General features: G+C 47.0%; 1 protein-coding gene across 1 annotated transcript; it reads left to right on the top strand.

The window, feature by feature from the left end:
• The first annotated feature begins 6,953 nt into the window (after positions 1–6,953).
• On the top strand, positions 6,954–7,502 carry LOC136851135 (igE-binding protein-like). The gene has a single exon (XM_067125102.1). It carries the CDS (start codon positions 6,954–6,956, stop codon positions 7,500–7,502), a length of 549 nt encoding a protein of 182 aa, XP_066981203.1.
• The last annotated feature ends 9,384 nt before the right edge of the window (positions 7,503–16,886 follow it).

Raw genomic sequence — 16,886 nt, forward strand, 5'->3', positions numbered from 1 at the left:
TACTGAAAAATGAAAATAAAAGAAAGAGAAATATTTAACCAAGGACGTCGATAGACAAAGCCTAAGGAGTCTCTGATACTGTTAGGGCAATTGCAAGAAACAGTATACACCATTACCTAAACTGCAATAACATTAAAAGAATTGACAACTGAAATGTTAAATAAACTAAAAAGGAAAAATAAAACGTAAAATGAAAAAATATCATAAGCGAAATCAACGGTCTTCAAAAGATCATTCCTATTGTTTTCTGAAGGACTGTAGATTCTTGGCGATCCAGTAAATTTCCAAACAAGCAATTACACCCTAAGGGCCCCTCTGGCAGCAAATTAAATTCCTTTCAAAGTACAATACATTTAACAACTGCCAGAACCATTTACATCAACCCAAATGGGCAGATATATCAAGAAGATTCTCAATGACCATAACTTCTGAGGTATTAGACACGGGTTGGAAACACTGTAGGTAGGCAATAAACCCTGACAAGTAATTGGTTAATCTAGCTGAAATAAAATATGAAGACATATTACGAGTTCTACCCAAGAGGTCACAAAGTGGCCACTGAAAGAAGAAAATTCTTTTCTTCGCTGGTAAAAATATATGGTTAATGCTCTCATTATACCTAACTGCTACACACAAACACACACACATATATATATATATATATATATATATATATATATATATATATATATATATATATATATATATATATATATATATATATATATATATATATATATATATATATATATATATATATATATATATATATATATATATATATATATATATATATATATATATATATATATATATATATATATATATATATATATATATATATATATATATATATATATATATATATATATATATATATATATATATATATATATATATATATATATATATATATATATATATATATATATATATATATATATATATATATATATATATATATATATATATATATATATATATATATATATATATATATATATATATATATATATATATATATATATATATATATATATGTATATATATATATATATATATATATATATATATATATATATATATATATATATATATACATATATATATATATATATATATATATATATATATATATATATATATATATATATATATATATATATATATATATATATATATAGTAAAGATTAATAGCGCCAAAATACGCTATGAAAGCGCCCACCTTTCTGCTTTGCTTGGCCGATAGATAGGCCTCTGTCTATTTTGAACCTGTGAGAGGTAGTGAATTCTGGTTCAGGTTAGTTTCAACCAGTAGAAGTCAGGGTTTATAAGAGACGCTCAAAGGATATAATCCTTGCCGAGGGCAGTAACTGACCAGCACCATTTTCTTTGGTACAGAAGCGTGACCCGGTCAGGACATCGCCCCCCCCCCCTACACCCGTCCAGAAGCAATAAAAGGTCAGGGCGAGAGAAGCTCTCTCTCACACACAGCCAGTAGTTAAAGGAAGGAGGTCACGAGTGCAGACTTGGCCCCCCCCCAACTCTTTCCCTCGTCGCCACGTGGAAGTTAACTGCCCTTTGCTCTGTACCCCACCCACATGGCCAGCAACTAGTGCAAGTGGGGATTTGCAAGTCCCAAAGCGAGCGGAAACTCAACTGCAGCCTTTCATCATCACAAGGGTGTCCTTTTCCGCCCCCAACCTACGACTTGAAAGCAGTTCCTTGGTGAGGGAGGTCCTTTGTCGATGCACACACGTGAACCCTGGCAGAAGACGACGCTGGACGCCGACGTCAGCCTTACGCCCCTACGATTTGGTAAAGTGTCTAGAAAGAGTTGCTTAGTCACATTATGTTCGCCCTTGTGCTTTTATTAAACTTCTGGGCCTATAACTTGGTATTCCCTGAGCTTCTTGGTTCAATCCCGGACCACGTGTTCACTGCCTCCTTGCTCTGAGTCACAAGTCAAGCCTCGGGGAAGTCCTTGTAACGCCCTCAGCGCACACCCGAGTAATTCATTCCCCAAATTCCAGCCTTAGATTGTAACCTAGGTCCACATATCGTTTCAGAAGGACGATCGTAGCAGAATTCTCCTTGGTCTGTGTTCCTGGCATTCCCAAGCTTCCCCCCCTCCCCTTCGGGAGGACTTCTGCAGCAGCAATTTAATGTGTTTCAGTTCATTTTCCCTTTTTGATCTTGTTTGTCACGTGAATATGCCTATTTTTGTATTCACGTGTTTCATGCACTTCCCTTTGAGAAAGAGCCCTCAGCTCCTTGTATAACTCCTTTTATTTTTTGTTTTATATGTCCTGGTTATCTTGCAAGGCCATCATAGAGTAAAGTACTAAATGTAGAGACTTAAGAACCACCTGCACCAGGAAACACAACACACACACACACACACACACACACACACACACACACACACACATATATATATATATATATATATATATATATATATATATATATATATATATATATATATATATATATATATATATATATATATATATATATATATATATATATATATATATATATATATATATATATATATATATATATATATATATATATATATATATATATATATATATATATATATATATATATATATATATATATATATATATATATATATATATATATATATATATATATAAAATATATATATATATATATATATATATATATATATATATATATATATATATATACATATATATATATATATATATTATTATAATAAATATATATATATATATATATATATATATATATACATATATATATATATATATACATAATATATTATTATAATAAACCAGAATTCTTGCACAGTGCACCTCCCCCCTAATTTACCCCTTTTGGTTATTGAGAACCGCATGGCCAATCGTATTATCAACATTCCGATCTGTCCCTTTTTTTTTACCTGGAGCAGATATTGAGATGACACAGATAACAGGGGCCAGGAGGATATTTTTATGCCTTTCCCTTAAGAAGATTAGCCCGACTAATCTTCTTAAACGGCCTTCCTAAAGGCAAATTAAGCTGCCTGAATCGTCTTACACCCGCAGGACCTGGGAAGAGGCCCCCCCCTCCCGAATCGCTGAACACCTGGCCATGATTCATCCTTACACACTGCCCCTACCCCTGGTCGCGCGCCTTAAAAGGGAGAAGCAGTTAGCTAGTGAGTTAATTGTGATAGCATAAGACATGCAGACGCAGTAAGAGTCCTCCACGCGGGCGGGTGATGCAGCTTGCTGAGAAGACCATTTCTTTCCACTGTCCGTCTCCAGACTCCAGTCATCCTCGAGGGCACCGCCATATGTGTGATCTTCCCTCGTCCTTATTTTCGTCAGAGACCAGCTTCCCCTAAGGTAAAGTGCGAGTAATGACTTTTCGGTCACGAAAGTTTGCCCTTTAGAAAGCATGGAGTACCAGCATTTAGTTTCTGTCTGTGTGCCAGTTATCCTGTGCCATTTCCAGTGTCCTGTGTTTGAGAGTAAAGTGGTCATTCATTCCTTGAGTCTTTGGCACCCTCAGTGCAAACTCGAGACTTATTCTGTGTTAAATTGTTCCTTTACTGGCGTGTAATGTGTAAATCTCTCTTGCAGAGGGACCCATTCACAGTGGACTCATCTTGGCTTGTGCTCTACCTGTAATCAAGACTCCCGTAGAAGGATCTTCAGGCATTGCAAGCCCTTTATCAATTTACTTACCCATTTTTCCCCTCAAATGCTTTCTTTTGTAAATATAATTCTTTAATATATCCCAAGTGTTTACGTAACATTTCCTTATGATGTAGAGCCTTCAGCTTCTAAATTCTTCCCCTTTTCTTATCTTTTTTACGATTTCCCTTTACGCAAGTCAGAACTCCAAGGCCAATTAAATAAAGTTACCGTTGCCGGCCTGTAGAATACCATAAACCCAGGGAAATACGTAAAAATGGCGACCTGGCCATAGATCTCATTTTGCAGTTGCAGTTCCCTCTAGTGTTGCTTTATTGCATTTGCAACTTGCCAGATCAGCTATTAACAAAGCTAAGCTGGGTGCAAGACAAATTCCGAACCTGTTATCAAGAGCACAGACCAAGAGAGTTCCACGTAAGTAATGTGTTTATCTTAGCAAAATTTTTTTTACAATCGTGGCTGTTCCTAGGAATTAGAAATAGGGAGGACGCATGTATTCACTGGGAGAAGAGAACCGCCGTATTAGATTCATTAATGCATGCCTTTCAGGACAGGTAGTTAGGAAATAACCAGTGCTAACCATTCTTTACTTCGAGGAATAGTGCGAAATTCCTCTGTGTTAAAATCTTTGCCATATTCTTTGCTTCGAGGAATAGTGCGAAATTCCTCCGGGATAAATTTTACTCTGCATTTCGGATTAGCGAGTTATTATTTAGGCGCAAATAAATTCCCTCGTGGGACAAGACAAAAACAGCTTGCATTGCTTAAAAATTTCTCTCAGTTTAGTTAAAAATCAAATTAGGTGTTAGGAACGCAAAAATTAAAGTCCGCTTATTGAGAAAATTACTAGGTCATTTTACTGTTATCCTCTCATCCCGGGAAATTCCCCGGCATCCCAGATGGTCTATAAATAGACGGGTTCATTCACACAGAATCTAAAAATAACTCCGGTGATTGTCAGACGACCCCCCGCCAATGCCCGCATGTGTAACCTTTTCATTCATTCTCAGCAAATAATTTTTTAGGGTTTTTCCCGTTAGTAATTTCTAAGTCCTAAGGGACAAAGCATATTTCCAAGTCCTACAGGCAAACCAAATAAAATTCTACGTTGCATGAGGCGAGAATTTCTCAACCCAAATTCCAAGTCCTAAGAGACTCCTAATAAAATTCTACATCGCACGTGGCGAGAATTTCTCAACCCAAATTCCAAGTCCTAAGAGACTCCTAATAAAATTCTACGTCGCACGTGGCGAGAATTCCTCAACCAAATTCCAAGTCCTAAGAAACTCCTACTAAAATTGTATGTCGCACATGGCGAGAATTCCTCAACCGAATTCCAAGTCCTCAGAGACTCCTACTAAAATTCTACGTCGCACGTGGAGAGAATTTCTCAACCAAATTCCAAGTCCTAAGAGATTCCTACTAAAATTCTACGTCGCACAAGGTGAGAATTTCTAATTCCTGTGGGAAACCCAAATTTAAGTCCTTTTGAGACATTATATAGTGTATTTTACACACATCTAAGCCCTTACGGGACTGATCATTCTAGTTCGTTAGAACAACTCCTTAATTTCACGCTACAGCTGGCCAAGTCCGAGCGTGGCAAAATCCAACTACGTTTTCCAAGGCGCATATTAAAATTTGTTCGCCACGAACAACCACGTCTTACCGAGACATATTAAATTTTAACAAAGTCTCTTCAGACTTACTGATCAATTGTCTTATTCAAACAGATCTATTCTCCTGCAGTCTGAACAATTGAGTGTTTCAGATTCTTGCAACTGAGTCTTTTCAGACAACCTGAGTCTTTTCAGACGTATTTGATTCGCTAGAGAGTCCAGTCTATATAACCATTATTTCAAGATGGCTAATACCAAAGCACAAAAAAAAAGGACTTCAAATTCTACATGTCCGCTGGAAAGGACATGGGACTATCGGGGCAAGATCTGAGAGACTGGGTTGAAGAGCAAGTGGACGATGCCAAGGCGGAGAGGGAGAGAGAACGTGAGGAGAGAGAGAGAGAAAGAATTGCCCAAGAGGTGGAGAAGGAGAAAGAACGTGCAGAGAGAGAGAGTCCAGAAAGCCGATTTCCTGGGCCACGAGATATCCCCGGATGGTGTCCGCCCACTCACATCCAAAGTCGCAGCTGTCACCAGGTTCCCCGTCCCCACCTCCGCCAAGGCCATCCAGGAGTTCCTCAGGATGGTGAACTACTACAGGAGGTTCATCCCCGGGATTGCACACACCACAACCCCCCTGATGGAAACACTCAAACCCCAACCAAAGTCCTTGTTGTGGGGACCCAGCCAGCAGCAGGCCTTCTCCCTGATGAAGGCCGCCCTCACCGAGGCAACCGCCTTGGCCCACCAGGATCCCAATGCCCCCCTCCAGCTGACGACAGACGCCAGCCACGTCGCCTGTGGTGCTGTCTTGGAGCAGGTTGTCGACGACGCCCCCCAGCCCATTGCCTTCTTCAGCAAGAAATTCAACCCCGCAGAGGCCCATTACAGCACTTCCGACAGGGAACTCTGCGCAGTGTACTGTGCAGTCCGGCATTTCAAGTTCCTCCCGGAGGGCATGCCCTTCACAATCTATACGGACCACCAGCCACTGGTACACACCTTCACAAAGCAAGGGGATGCATGGTCTTCCAGGCAGCAGCGGCATCTCTTGGCCATCGCCGAGTTCACCTGCTCCATCAAGTACCTCCCCGGCAGGAAGAACCCGTGGCGGAAGCCCTCTCCAGGGTCGAGTTGAACGCAGTGCAGCTCGGGATCAACTACAAAGACCTCGCCAGGGAACAGGCCGCCGACCCAGAGAGCACAGCCTACTGCACCGCCATCACGTCCCTGAAGTGGCGGGACGTGCCCCTCGCCCCCATGGGGCCCAAGTCTCCTCTGCGACGTCGGTAACGGCCAGCCCCGCCCCCTGGTGCCAGCCTCCCGCAGCCGCCGGATATTCGACGTCATCCACGGCCTCTCACACCCCTCCGGCAGGATGACGGCCAAGCTACTAACAGGGAAGTTCGTCTGGCACAGAATGCAGAAGGACACGAGGTCCTGGGCAAGGCAGTGCCTGCAGTGCCAAACCAGCAAGGTGGGGCGTCACACCGAGTCTGGGGTTGGCGAGTTCCTGCAGCCAGAGCGACGCTTCGGCCACATCCACATAGACATCACCAGGCCCCTTCCCCCATCAGGCGGGTCCAGATACCTCTAGTCAGCGGTAGACCGCTCAACACGGTGGCCCAAAGCCACGCCAATGCAAGAAGCCACCGCCAGCACATGTGCCGAGGCCCTGCTCTCCAGCTGGATCAGCCGTTTCGGCATCCCAGACCACATCACAACAGACAGGGGTCCCGCTTTCCTGTCCAAGTTGTGGTTTGCCCTGGCTCGGCTGCTGGGGACAACGCATCACACCACCACAGCCTACACCCCAGCGGCCAACGGCTTGGTCGAGAGGTTTCATAGCTCCCTGAAGGTGTCCCTTATGGCCCGCTGCACCGCCGAGGACTGGAAGTACCAGCTGCCGTGGGTCCTCCTCGGGTTGAGAACCGCCCCCAGGGCCGACGGCGCCCGGTCCGTGGATGAAAAAACCTACGGTGAGTCCCTTGTGGTCCCGGGTGAGCTTGTGACAGAGGATCGTCACAACCCCTCTGTCCAGAGGCTTCGCGACATTGTTGGCAAGTTCGCCCCCTGCAAGTGGACACATACTAACAGGTTGGCCACCTTCACGCTGCCCGGGCTGGCCTCCACCACCCACGTCTTCATCAGGGATGACGCCGTCCGCCCACCCCTGACCAGGCCCTAGGGGGGAACCCTGCTGGAGCAGAACACCAAGGCGTTCCTGCTGCTGGAGCGGGTCAACGACTGGGTGTCAACTGACCGAGTCAAGCCCGCCCTTCTGGAGGAGGACACAGACGTCACCGCACCGCACCCTCCGCCTGCTCAGCCTTCACCACAGCCGGGCCCTCGTAAGGGGCGGAGACATGGCTGCCCCTGAAAAAGTCAGCCCACATCCACGTCAGGCAAACCCACACAGAGGGCGTTACCCTGATGTCCTCACGCAGCCGGGGCCCCCTGAAGCACCCCAGCAGATACGCCGACTAATCAGACGTTACCCACGTCTTGTGGGGGGGGAGTATTTGTAAAGTCATCTGTAAAGTCATTCGTAAAGTCTCTGCTAAAAGTGTTAATTGTAAAGTCTCTGCTGGGCAAGTTTTCTGTGGTGATGTCCCATTTTCTTTGCTTGCAATTAGTCATGCCTAACGCGTCAGGTCACGCAAAGTTCAATCATTTAAACCATGTGTATATTTTGTTTACCTGCTGTCAAAAATGTATCACATGTTTCTTCTTTCACAGGCATCAAGATTGCATCCAGTTCCATTTCTGTCTGTTCTTACATTGTAAAGTGTACTGGTTCCCTGGCGAGGTCTTCGTAGTTGATCCCGAGCTGCACTGCGTTCAACTCGACCCTGGAGAGGGTTTCCGCCACGGGGTTCTTCCTGCCGGGGAGGTACTTGATGGAGCAGGTGAACTTGGCGATGGCCAAGAGATGACGCTGCTGCCTGGAAGACCATGCATCCCCTTGCTTTGTGAAGGCGTGTACCAGCGACTGGTGGTCCGTATAGATTGTGAAGGGCGTGCCCTCCAGGAGGAACTTGAAATGCCAGACTGCACAGTACACTGCACAGAGTTCCCTGTCGAAGGTGCTGTAATGGGCCTCTGCGGGGTTGAATTTCTTGCTGAAGAGGGCAATGGGCTGGGGGGTGCCGTCGACGACCTGCTCCAAGACAGCACCACAGGCGACGTTGCTGGAGGGTGGCGTTGGGATCCTGGTGGGCCAAGGCGGTTGCCTCGGTGAGGGCGGCCTTCATCAGGGAGAAGGCCTGCTGCTGGCTGTGTCCCCACAACAAGGACTTTGGTTGGGGTTTGAGTGTTTCCATCAGGGGTCATGGTGTGCGCGATCCCGGGGATGAACCTCCTGTAGTAGTTCACCATCCCGAGGAACTCCTGGTCGGCCTTGACAGAGGTGGGGACGGGGAACCTGGTGACAGCTGCGACTTTGGATGTGAGTGGGAGGACACCATCCGGGGATATCTCGTGGCCCAGGAAATCAGCTTTCTGGACACCAAAGGTGCACTTGTCGAAGTGTACGACGAGGCCGTTCCCCTGCAGGCGCTGCAGGACTGCCCGGATGTGTTTCTGGTGCTCCCTGTGGGACCTGGAAAATATAAGGATATCATCTAAGTAGCAGACACTGAACTTCAGGTCTCCCAGGATGCTGTCCATGAGCCGCTAGAAAGTCGCCCCGGTGTTCCTCAGGCCGAAGGTGGAGAATGCGAACAGGTAGGACCCGAAAGGCATGATGATGGCGGTCTTTGGTATGTCCTCTGGCGCGACTGGTACCTGAAAATAGGATTTCAAGAGATCCATCTTGGTAAAAATTTTGGCCCCGTGGGAGGAAGCCGTTAGGTCTTGCATGTTCGGCAGGGGTAATGGTCAGTTTCCTTGTGAGGTTAAGCCGCATGTAGTCGCCGCAGGGTCTCCAGGAGCCGTCTGGTTTCTGCACCATGTGGAGGGGACCCACAGGCTGGAGGCCTTCTTGCAGATTCCCATCCGCTTCATTTCAGCGAATGCGTTCTTGGCCTCCTGTAGGCGCAATGGGGAAGCCTCCGGAACCTCGTGTGTGCAGGGGCCCTTTGTCTTTATGTGATGGTAGATGCCATGTTTGGCTGGGGCCCCGGGGATTTGGCGGAGCTCGGGCCTGAAAACTTCTGGGAACTCCGTCAGCAGCTGTGAGTACTGGTGGGGGGTGGCAGAACAGATGGTGGGCGCCTTGGTTCCCGTTGCCAACAGAAGGGACTGGCAGGAGTTGGTGTCGAGGAGGCGCTTCTTACTGACGTCGACTGCCAGCCTGAAGTGGGCAAGGAAATCCGCGATGACAAAGTCCCAGGAATATCTCCGGCCAAGGATGGAGATCAACAGGGGACTGGTGCCGTAGGAGAGGATGGGGGCCCGTTGGCGGACCGTCAGGAAGGCAGCCAAGTCTGATTCTCGCTTGAGGTCCTCTCTGGATGCCGGGAAGATTGATCTAATGGCCACCGTGTCGACCAGCATCATCCTGCCGGAGACGGTGTTGCAGACGTAGAAGCCTACTGATTCTGGGCGCCTGGGTTCTTCTGCTGCCATGGCGGCCTGTCCTGTTTTTTGAACGGGTGAATGAACAGGGCGGCAGGCAGTTCCGGGCGTCCCTGCCGAACCGCCTGTGGTAGTAGCACAGCCCTGGGGAATTCCATCTGTTGTGAGGCACCGGGCGCCTCCTGGCGACGACGCTGACTTCCTGCTCTGCGCCCTCCTCCAGCTGGATGGTGCTGACTGGTAGTGCGGGTGCTGGTACCCGCTTCGTTGCCCTCACGGAGTCCGTCAGGTTCTGCGCCATGAGGATCAGGTCATCGAGGGGGATGGCATAGGGCTCAGGGATTTGTGTCCGGACCTCCAGGAAGAGCTGACGAAGGAAGAGCTCCCGCAACAGGCTTATTTCGTTTTGTTTTCCGGTGCCGTCGGTGTCTGGGGGGGTGGGGAGGTCCTTTATCATGCCCCATGACTCCCTGACGCTCTGCTTCTGCCGCGGGCTGACGGCGAGGTCAAGGGCGCAGGCGATCCTCCCGGCGACCAGCAGGGAGCATGCCTCGAGGAGGGACTTCTTCAGGAGGTGGTAGGTTTAGGGGCATGCGTCAGACACCCACAGGACGTGTTTCTTGTAGGTTTCCTCCGGCAGGGTGTTAAGTACGGTATCCGCCTGCAGCACCCCGTCGGTGAGTTCTGCCATCCAGAACTGGCTCTCGACCCTGTACAGCCATGACGATAGGTTCCCTGCATGAACAGTGGCAGTTTTAAGGCCAGGGCGACCCATGATTGTCCTCCTGCCAGGGCAGAGGGCCCCGGGCAGGGGAGAGTGCGGCGCGGGCAGGGGTGTGGAGGAGCGTGAGAGCCTCGGCGCGGGGGCAGGCGCTGGTGATATGGGGGCGAGGTAAACATCCGAATCTGCGAGGTTAGCGGTTAACTGAACGAGGGAAGGGATGTCCGTATCCATACTCGCTCTTTGCCCTTTTAACTGGAGTGAGGTACTCGTGTCAAAACGCACTTGGGAGCACGCTGTGTGAGTCTGTTAATGACGCTGGTGATTTTGCCGACGAGAGTCAGCATGCCCAAACGCTGGTTCAGCGCCGTGATTAGTCCACTAAGGGCGTGAGTAAGTTCCTGAAGCCAAGACTGAGTCACCGTATGGGTCCGTTAATGGCTTCGGGAACCACTCCGGAGTCACCACTTTATGAGGTGCGAAAGAAACGAGCAGGATAAGGTTACTGCTACTTTATTCATGATCCAGGCAGTTTATATAGCAGCAGACTGGTGTCACGCCGTGGAATACAATGAAAGCCTTAGTAACCTGAGGTCATTAATAAATAACAATAAACACAGCAAACCAGTACACTTTACAATGTAAGAACAGACAGAAATGGAATTGGATACAATCTTGATGCCTGTGAAAGAAGAAACATGTGATACATTTTTGACAGTAGGTAAACAAAATATATACATAGTTTAAATGATTGAACTTTGTGTGACCTGACGCGTTAGGCATGACTAATTGTGAGCAAAGAAAATGGGACATCACCACAGAAAACTTGCCCAGCAGAGACTTTACAATTAACACTTTTAGCAGAGACTTCACGAATGACTTTACAGATGACTTTACAGACTAATTACAGCGTCAAAGTTTAAGCCTCTGATAGCTCCTTCCTGGTGGAAACTGTGCCATTAACAGACTAAATATGCTGTACCCAAATGGGCACGTTTTGGCACTTTGTTTGACCACTCAAACAGTCAGCACCATTAACGGACTTAATACGGCGCATTTTCCCGCATTTTGTTGTGTGAGTAGTAGAGATGTTGGAAGCTGAACTTCAATGCGAACCCGCGAGCATCGTCTGTACGCCCCTCTCGCCAACAAAGCCAGACATGGTCAAACTTCGTCCATTTTCGCGGCAGAACACGGCATCATGGTTCCTGCATGCAGACGCGCACTTTCGCATGGCGCGCATCTCCGACAATGCTATCAAATCCGACGTCAAAATGATGGTGCTCCCAGAAGAGGTGTTCAACAGAATCTCCCCCTGGCTCGACGCGCAGCCAGACAAGGTCACATGCGCAGCCTTGAAGGATAAACTCATCCAAACTTACTCCATGCCCGTGACCGAGAAAGCACAGCGCACACTCGACCTATTATCCCAGCCCCTCAGAGAAGCATCACCCAGGGAAGCCTGGGACAAACTACGGAGGTTGGTAACACTGCCAGGCCATGACAAAAACAGGAGGAAGAGGAAGGTAGACTTAATGAGAGCGATCTTCCTTCGGCGCCTCCCGCAGGAAGTTAGGGGCCAGATAAAAGACACAGATAAAGGACACAGACGCCTTAGTCAACATTGTCCAGAAAATACATGAGGCCACCAAGCCCTTGAAACACTCCGCCGCCCTCGCAGCCGCCGCCCTGGGAGCCTGCAGCCTGACGGAGGAGAATGACGACAGTGGGGAGACGTCAATGCTGTTTACAGGAAGAAGACACCTTTCCGGGAACACAGGACATGGTCAAACCCAGCGTGGTGCTTCTTCCATAGAAAATTTGGCACCAACGCCAGGAACTGCAGACCTCCCTGTTCCTTTACAAAAAAACAACAAAAGCGGCCACAAGTAACAGCAGTGGCTGGGAAATCCGACTCCCACCAACCAGCAGGTTTCTTCATCAGAGACGAAATTTCTAAGCGGCACCTGCTGGTAAACACAGGAGCAATGCAGTCGGTCTTCCCGCCATCCAAGGAAGATTTAGAAAAGATACCTGGCTCAACACTTGCCCTCATAGCAGCAAACAGAACTCCCATCCACACGTATGGCGCGACAACCCTGACTATCTCCATTCTGGGCCACAGATACCACTGGCCCTTTGTCATTGCGGAGGTTAAGTTCCTCCTGCTGGGCACAGACTTCCTAGGGCACCACGGACTTCTGGTCAATGTCGGAAGACGCCTCTTAGACACAGGAACCTGCCACTCCCATCAGCTCTCCACTGGACCTGGAATGCCCGCCACCTACTCCACAGCCCCCAACAGCTACACATCTCTCCTACAGGAGTTCCCGGATGTATTCAAACCAGAGCAACACCAGTCACCAGGGGCTTCAGCAAAGCAAAGCATCTTCCATCACATCACCACGACAGGCCCACCAACCAATGTCAAGTTCCGACGAATGTCCCGACAAAAGTTACAAGACACCAAACGGGCCTTCGCAGAAATGGAACGGATGGGCGTCTATAAAAGAGCAGCAAGCCTGTGGGCATCTCCCCTCCACATGGTAAAGATGTCCAGTAGTTCATAGAGGCCCTGCTGGGACTACCAGCGCTTAAATTTACTGACAACACCAGACCACTACCCCCTCCCAAACATGCAAGACCTGACAGGTGCCCTCCACGGTGCAAAGATTTTCTCCAAGATGGACCTCCTGAAGTCATACTTCCAAGTCCCTGTGCATCCCAACGACACGTCCCAAAGACCGCCATCATCACACCCTACGGTCTCAGGAACGCAGGTGCCACATTCCAGCGCCTGATGGACACAATCTTGGGGGATCTGCCTTCCTGAGTCTGCTACATCAACAACATCCTCGTCTTCTCCAGGTCCCCAGAGGAACACCTTCACCACGTCCGCGCAGTCCTGAAACATCTGCAGGAGAGCAGACTAGTCGTCAGGTTTGACAAATGCATTTTCAGAACAGAAAAAGTAGACTTCCTTGGGCACGAGGTTTCCCCAGCAGGAGTGCACCCTACGGCCTCTACAGTAAAAGCTATAGAGAATTTACTGAAACCACAAACCATCAAGGCCCTTCAGGAGTTTTTCGGGATGATAAACTACTACTGACGTTTCATCCCAGACATCGCCCGCACTATGTACCCCGTGACATCAGTCCTGAAGGGCAAGCCAAAAACACAAACCTGGGAGGCTCTGCAGCAGCAGGCAATCATAGAAACAAAGACAGCCTTCGCCAATGCCACTACCTTGACTCACCACAACCCCGCAGCTGACAACAGACGCCAGCAACATCACCTGCGGCGCAGTACTCAAGCAACTAGTGAACGGCGCCCCCAACCCTTGGCCTTCTTCAGCCACAAGTTTTTGCCAGGAGAGACCTGCTACAGCGCCTTCAACAGGGAGCTGCTGGCTATCTACCAGGCCGTGAGACACTTCAAGTACCTGCTAGAGGGGACCGAATTCACAATCCTAACAGATCACAATGTTGTTTCATCCAATAATTGCTCCTCTAATTATTGTCTTGTGTGGGGGGGGGAGTATTTGTAAGGGCATCAAATCATCTCTCCATTCTTGTGATTTGCTCCTCATATGTACATTAATCATGTCATATATGTTACTTGTTATTATTTCAGATTCTTTATGTATCTCATTGTATGCATCATTGCACGACCTTTCCGCTGATATATATCTGCCTGTACATGTTCTGTGATGCATTATATGTCTTTTTATGCCAGTTAACAAACCCTTGGTGCACACATTTGCAAAGCCGGGAGATGCGTGGTCTGCAAGGCAACAGCGACACCTGACCACCATCTCCGAATTCAGGTGCACCATCAACTATGTCCCTGGCAGGAAGAATCCAGTAGCCAATGCCCTGTCGAGAGTAGAAATCAATTCCCTTCACCTCAGCATCGACTACGAAGACCTGGCAAAAGGACAAGCAGCAGACCCAGATACGGCAGCCTACAGAATGGCAGTGACGGCTCTTAAGTGGATAGACATGCCCTTAGGAAACTTGAACATAACTCTCCTCTGCGACAAGAGCACAGACTGCCCCCGCCCCTAGTACCCGCCTTCCCTGCTGAGAAAGTCAACGGGGAGACACTGGCCATTCCCGGAGAATTCTTCCCGCCGTCAGCCGACGGTGCCGACACCCCCTTCTCAAGGTTGAGGGAACTCACACAGAAGTTCGTGACCTGCCATAAGACCTTCACTGAAAGAACCACCACCTACAGCCCACCCGCTTTAGACTCCTGCGCTTACATCTTCATCAGGGTGGATGCCCATCGACCACCCTTAACCAAGCCCTACAGGGGTCCCCACTGAGTCATCAGGCAGGCCAGCAAAGCATTCCTCCTTGACATCTACGGGCAGGAGGACTGGATCACCATCAACAGACTGAAACCCGCATTCCTGTTGGACGGTGAAGTTTGCAAAGAAGTAGGCAGTCACCCCAGAGTTCCCCCTTGGTACCTCCTCACAGACTCATCTGCCCCCCAACCAAAGCGTGGTCCGGGGCGGCCCAGGGGACACACCAAGCCAACCCCAGATGTCGGTTCCACCCCATGCCCACTGTTCTCCAGGAGTAGGGGCCCACTCAAGCTACCTCATCGACTGTGTGGTTAATGTTGTTTCATCCAATAATTGCTCCTCTAATTATTGTTTTGGGTGGGGAGTATTTGTAAGGGCATCAAATCATCTCTCCATTCTTGTGATTTGCTCCTCATATGTACAGTACATTAATCATATCATATATGTTACTTGTTATTATTTCAGATTCTTTATGTATCTCATTGTATGCATCATTGTACAGCCTTTCCGCTGATATATATCTGCCTTTACATGTTCTGTAACACATTATATGTCTTTTTATGCCTGTTAACAAACACAAATTCTGTAGGGACGCAGTAAGGGGCCTCAGGTCCCCTGCTACCTTTCCGTCCGCTTTCCGCATTATAAACACCTTTCGAGAACAATAAAGAATCAGTCTTTCACTTCTGACATTTCTTGAACCTCACAAAACAAGTACAAAAAGGAAGCACTAGAAGATTTTTGTTTTCAAACTTTTCAGTTATCATCAATCTGTAAAACGTTTTTCTAGCTTTACAAAAGGTGTTTTTAATAAAACTGTTAAGATACCTCAAATTGCCAGCAATTTCATGTACCTTGTCAAGTTCTTGGTCTAAAAATTCTGGGTTACTGACCCACAGTGCCCTTAAGAACATAGCAGAAAAAACAGCAGTCTTTATTTTAATTTGTCAACAACACCAACAGGTGCCTATGGCCATAACTAGATTCACAGAAATTGCTCAAAAGGTCCATATGGACCCTTCAGAATGGCTGACTCAGAATAGGAAATGACCCAATTTACAAAAAAACGACCTTTGATGGCTTACACACATTACAGACTGAACAACTTCTCACAAAGTCTTCCACTATGAGCATATTCTTCCAAAAGAATTGTCCCTGTATATTCTGATACATTTTCTCAATCCCCAGATGTGGACTGCCAGACATGCAGTTAACAATATCTAGCACCGTAGGTACTAAACTCCTAGGAACAACTTTTTGCGTTGTATCAACCTTATCCTCACTATTCCTCAGCCTGTATCTAATTTTCCTAACTTACAAATTACCCCCTAATTCAAGCCCTGCAAAAGGCAGCATATACCCATTCCTAACTTAATCCCCTCTAAGAAACACTTTTGCGTCTCCCAGAATCTCATCTTCATCTTGCTTAACTTCTACTAAACTAGCATCCCAATCTAAGCAATTTCCAGATACATAACATACATGAGTACCATCTGCATCAGAAAAACTTCTACTAAGGGTGTCTGCTACATTATGTCTACCCTCTATATACCTAAGCTTGGCATCAAAATCCCTGATTGCCAGATACTACCGAGCTCTTTGTGAGGAAAGATCCGGCTTATTGAAAAGATCCAACAATGGCTTATGATCCATAAGAACCTCTACTTGATTGCCCATTAAGAGCATCTTAAAATGTATTAAGTTGACACTACGGCAAAGGCCTTTGTCTACTACCGACCATAACCATTCATTACTATCTCGTGTCTTAAATTTCCTACTGTAAAATGCAATCGGATGGAGTCTTCCATTGAACTTCTGCATAAGGCATGCCCCTATACCATCATAACTAGAGTTCATTACCAACGTGAAAGTACGTTCCAAATCAGGAAACTTCAACACTGGGGGATTTACCAAGGCATCCCTAATCTTCTGAAAAGCTACTTGCTGTCCATCTCCCCATACAAACTGCACATCATCCCTCAGAACATCTGTCAAGGGAGATGCTAGAACAGAAAAACCCT

The sequence above is a fragment of the Macrobrachium rosenbergii genome, chromosome 23 (genome assembly GCF_040412425.1).
Source record: "Macrobrachium rosenbergii isolate ZJJX-2024 chromosome 23, ASM4041242v1, whole genome shotgun sequence".
Lineage (NCBI taxonomy): Eukaryota > Metazoa > Arthropoda > Malacostraca > Decapoda > Palaemonidae > Macrobrachium > Macrobrachium rosenbergii.

What these genes read in the sequence shown, in the direction of transcription:
- LOC136851135 (XM_067125102.1), top strand. Translation starts at nt 6,954, where the DNA reads ATGCAAGAAGCCACCGCCAGCACATGTGCCGAGGCCCTGCTCTCCAGC.